The sequence below is a fragment of the Cyprinodon variegatus genome, unplaced genomic scaffold, assembly GCF_000732505.1.
Source record: "Cyprinodon variegatus isolate N-32 unplaced genomic scaffold, C_variegatus-1.0 Scaffold1174, whole genome shotgun sequence".
NCBI lineage: Eukaryota > Metazoa > Chordata > Actinopteri > Cyprinodontiformes > Cyprinodontidae > Cyprinodon > Cyprinodon variegatus.
Window position 1 is genome coordinate 154,804 of NW_015151627.1, and position 3,841 is coordinate 158,644.

A 3,841-nucleotide genomic window follows, 5' to 3' on the forward strand; every position below is an offset into this window, starting at 1 on the left:
TCTTTTGTCAGATATTTGACTTATTTTTACTCAGAAACGCAGATCTGCATTGATGACTGAAAGACATCTTCTGCCTCCATTTATCTGTTTATTACAGTCTGTTGAATTCATGTTAATGTGGATTTAAAGATGTTTCAATTAGTGGAAAATATTGCAGGGGGGAATATAAGTCTAATTAACCAAAACTTGGCGACCCCCATGCAGTACCTCTGCGGACCCCCTAGGGGTCACGGACCCCCTGTTGAAGACCTCTGCTCTAGGTTATGTTGGACCAAAAAAACTCACTCTCAGAGTTTTTCGTGAATTTCTTCTAGAAGCACTTTTGTTATTTTTCTTATTATATTTGGGAAAGTTGGTGTTTCTTGTTATTACTTTAACATTAATTTTCACCATCAAAATATCCATATTTTGTGAAAGATCCAAAGGTAATAAGGTCTTGTCCTGGATTCCAGTAACACTATTGGCTTGAAATTTTAATTAGTATTTCGCTGAGTGCCCTATAAAGGGTTAACATCTTTGGTGTTGTCATGACAACCAGCTAGATGCCTTTACTGATCTCTGCTTCAGACCAGAGAAGGTGGGAACTGGTGTGAAAGTTTGATCCGTTTCGTCTGCTGATGCTTCTTGAAGAAGAGGAAACTCTCTCATCTCACCTCCTGCTTCCTCCAGCAAACCCAGCAGACCTGCTTCACAGGCGGCGCCGCTTCTGCAGAACTCCACGATCTGCTTAAACTCCGCGTTCAGGTAGGACTCCTGAGGGGGAGCGGACCTCAGGTGAGAAGTCTCAGCAAAGCACAAGCAGAAGCAGGTGATGAAGTGAGCCGTTTGGTACCTGCAGATGGTAGACGTGCGGATGGAGAGGCTGGTACGTGCTTTTTATGGCGGCTGATCTTTCAGCTGACGCCTCACATAGACGCCTCCGTCTGTCCACCTCCTGGGAAATCTGAAATTGGAATCATTTCAGATCTGAGGAAAAGAACCGAAACAGAAACTCCCTCCGCAGCCGTCAGCTGAAAATCCAGGATTCTAACTTCAATTCAGTTTATTTCTATAGCGCTGATTCACAACAGGTCATCTCAAGGCACTTTACAGTTCAGCAGATCATAGATTATACAGATGAACTTCCTGTCAGCACTTCCAAATTAAAAGCCCCCCAATCAGAGATTGAAAAAATGCAACTGAAATTTTTGAGTTAAAAGTGGAATAATTACCAGAATAAATATACAAATTTATAAAATGAAAACATACAAATATGAGAGAAAACTCAACTAATTGTGAACAGAGTGAGATTATAATACAGATTAAAGTATGCTACATAAAGCACATGCAATGCATCATTAATGGGGGGGTTATAGACGGTACAATGGCCTCCTCATGGAAGTTTTTAAAGTACAAATTTTTTATATTATAAATTTGCATGTTTTTACTCTCGTAAATTTAAATGTTTGTTTGTTTGTTTTTTTGTAAATTAGCCTTTTTATTCTCGTATATTTGCAGCTTGTTTCCTCCTGGGAAATTAGAATAAACTGGTTTTACCTGGTCTGGATTTACTGGACCTGCTTTTCCAGTAATGAGTTTTTAAACCAACACCTTAATAAATATATATGTATATATTGATTCCTTCATTCCTTTAATTACTTCTTCATTCCTTTACTCATTCATATTTGAGGGAAAATAGTTCTCAGTTCATAAAGAAATATAATAAACAATATTTAACATGTTTATTTACATTCTATTAACTCAGTGACGTCACTTCCGTTCAGTCTGAGAGGATTTTCTTTACCTTTGACAGAACATCTCCAAACTGCTGCTCCGTGATGCAGCCCAGCCTCTTCAGCAGCTGGAAGCGGAGACAGAATAATCCAGATTAATTCACCATCAGAGCCCCCCCGGTAGGAGCCAGAGCTGGGGCCCCAGGGACTCACCGGCTGGTAGTCCAGTCTGAACTGCTGCTCGGACACAAAGCGGACATGAAGCCGGAAGTCTTCCAGGAAGAAGTTATCGGTTAGGAAGCAGCTGCACGAATAAAACTTTGACTTTCTGTCAGCCTCGTTTGACATTTTCTCTCTGAGGAAAACAACCGAAACTGAAAACAGCTGACATTCAGCCAACTTCCGGTTAGCACTTCCGGTCAGTCCTCTTCCAAATTAAAAGCCCGGCAATCAGAGACGGGGGGGGAAAAATGCATCTAAAATGTTTGAGTTTAAAGTGGAATTATTATGAGAATAAACAAACACATTTATTCAATTAAAACATAAAAACATTAGAGAAAAAGCAGCAAATTAGTAAGGAAAAAACACGAACATTTAGGAGAAAAAAGTAGCAAATTTTAAACATTTACATGTGTGGAACAGTGCGAGATTATAATACAGATTAAAGAATGCTACATAGAGCACATAAAATGCATCATTAATGGGGAGGGGGGGCTTTAGAAACGATAAAATGGCAGTAAAAATTAATTATATTATAAATTAGCATGTTTATAATCCCGTAAATTTGCCACTTTTAAATTACTCTATGTATGGTCTGGGGGGCATCAGTTGATGTTATATTTTCCTCCAGAGGGGGCGCTAACACAAAAACAAAAACGGAAGGCGATCCGGCCCATGAAGAAGAAGGTGGAAAATATTGAGTGCGCACCATTCTTAATCCGGCAAAGCATATGTGAAGGGGAAAGCGGGGTTTGTAGAGTTGAGCTGTGAATCCTCAGATGATCCAGTCCGTGTAGAAACCAGGAGGCAACTTCCGGTTCATTTATATTGTTGGATTTGAATTCTACAATAAACCCAGATCGCTCACCTTAAAAATTCATTTAAATGGATAACTCCTCCCACGCCTCCTCGTTACTTTTACTCTGTTCGTCCTCCGTCAGAGTGTAAAGGAACGCACCCAGACATCCGCTGGCTCCTCTGTGGGATTGTAATCCCAGGCTGTAATCCTCCAGCTGCTGGGATTGTTCGGTGTTTCCCTGCAGGGAGGCCGGTGGGCCGGTGGGGCTCCTTTCTGCTCCTCCGGGTGTACCTTCTGCGTGGGAGATGCTGAGTGTGGACAGCTTACAGGTGGCTGAGGAGGAGGTGGTGGAGTCCAGCTCCAACAAACTCTCTGACATTTACACGTTCGTGGCCAAAGGCAGCCTCCCTCTGACCATGAATCCTCTACAGAAGAAGAATTTTAAAAGATACGCCCAGAAATTCATCTTTGAAGGTAAGAGCAGCTGCTAAACCCCGCCCACTTCCTCCGCGATGACTGTCAGTCTAACTTTGGCTCATAAAGTTTCAACTGGGAGTTTGCATTCATTCACTCATTCATTCTTCATGCATTCATTCACTTATTCATTCCTTCATGCATTCATTCACTCATATCTTCATGCATTCATTTCTTCATGCATTCATTCCCTCATGCATTCATTCACTTATTCATTCCTTCACTTATTCATTCACTCATTCATTCCTTCATGCATTCTTTCCTTCATGCATTCATTTATTCACTCCGTCATTCCTTCATGCATTCTTTCCTTCATGCATCCATTCCCTCATGCATTCATTCACTTATTCATTCCTTAATGCATTCATTCTCTCATTCATTCCTTCATGCATTCTTTCCTTCATGCATTCATTCATTCACTCCGTCATTCCTTCATGCATCCATTCCCTCATGCATTCATTCACTTATTCATTCCTTAATGCATTCATTCTCTCATTCATTCCTTCATGCATTCTTTCCTTCATGCATCCATTCCCTCATGCATTCATTCACTTATTCATTCCTTAATGCATTCATTCTCTCATTCATTCCTTCATGCATTCTTTCCTTCATGCATCCATTCCCTCATGCATTCATT

General features: G+C 40.7%; 1 protein-coding gene across 1 annotated transcript in view; it reads right to left on the minus strand.

Annotated features, from left to right (window-relative positions):
- The window catches only part of ogfod2 (2-oxoglutarate and iron-dependent oxygenase domain containing 2), an 8,837-nt gene extending 6,083 nt beyond the window's left edge, over positions 1–2,754 (minus strand). Inside the window, exons 1-5 of the mRNA XM_015401026.1 lie at positions 2,641–2,754; positions 1,926–2,067; positions 1,784–1,840; positions 833–943; positions 654–753 (exon numbers count right to left, since the gene is read on the minus strand). Of these exons, the coding sequence (XP_015256512.1) occupies positions 654–753; positions 833–943; positions 1,784–1,840; positions 1,926–2,060 (403 nt within the window). The 5' untranslated portion in view covers positions 2,061–2,067; positions 2,641–2,754. The remainder of the gene's footprint in view (positions 1–653; positions 754–832; positions 944–1,783; positions 1,841–1,925; positions 2,068–2,640) is intronic.
- Between the last annotated feature and the right edge of the window lie 1,087 nt (positions 2,755–3,841).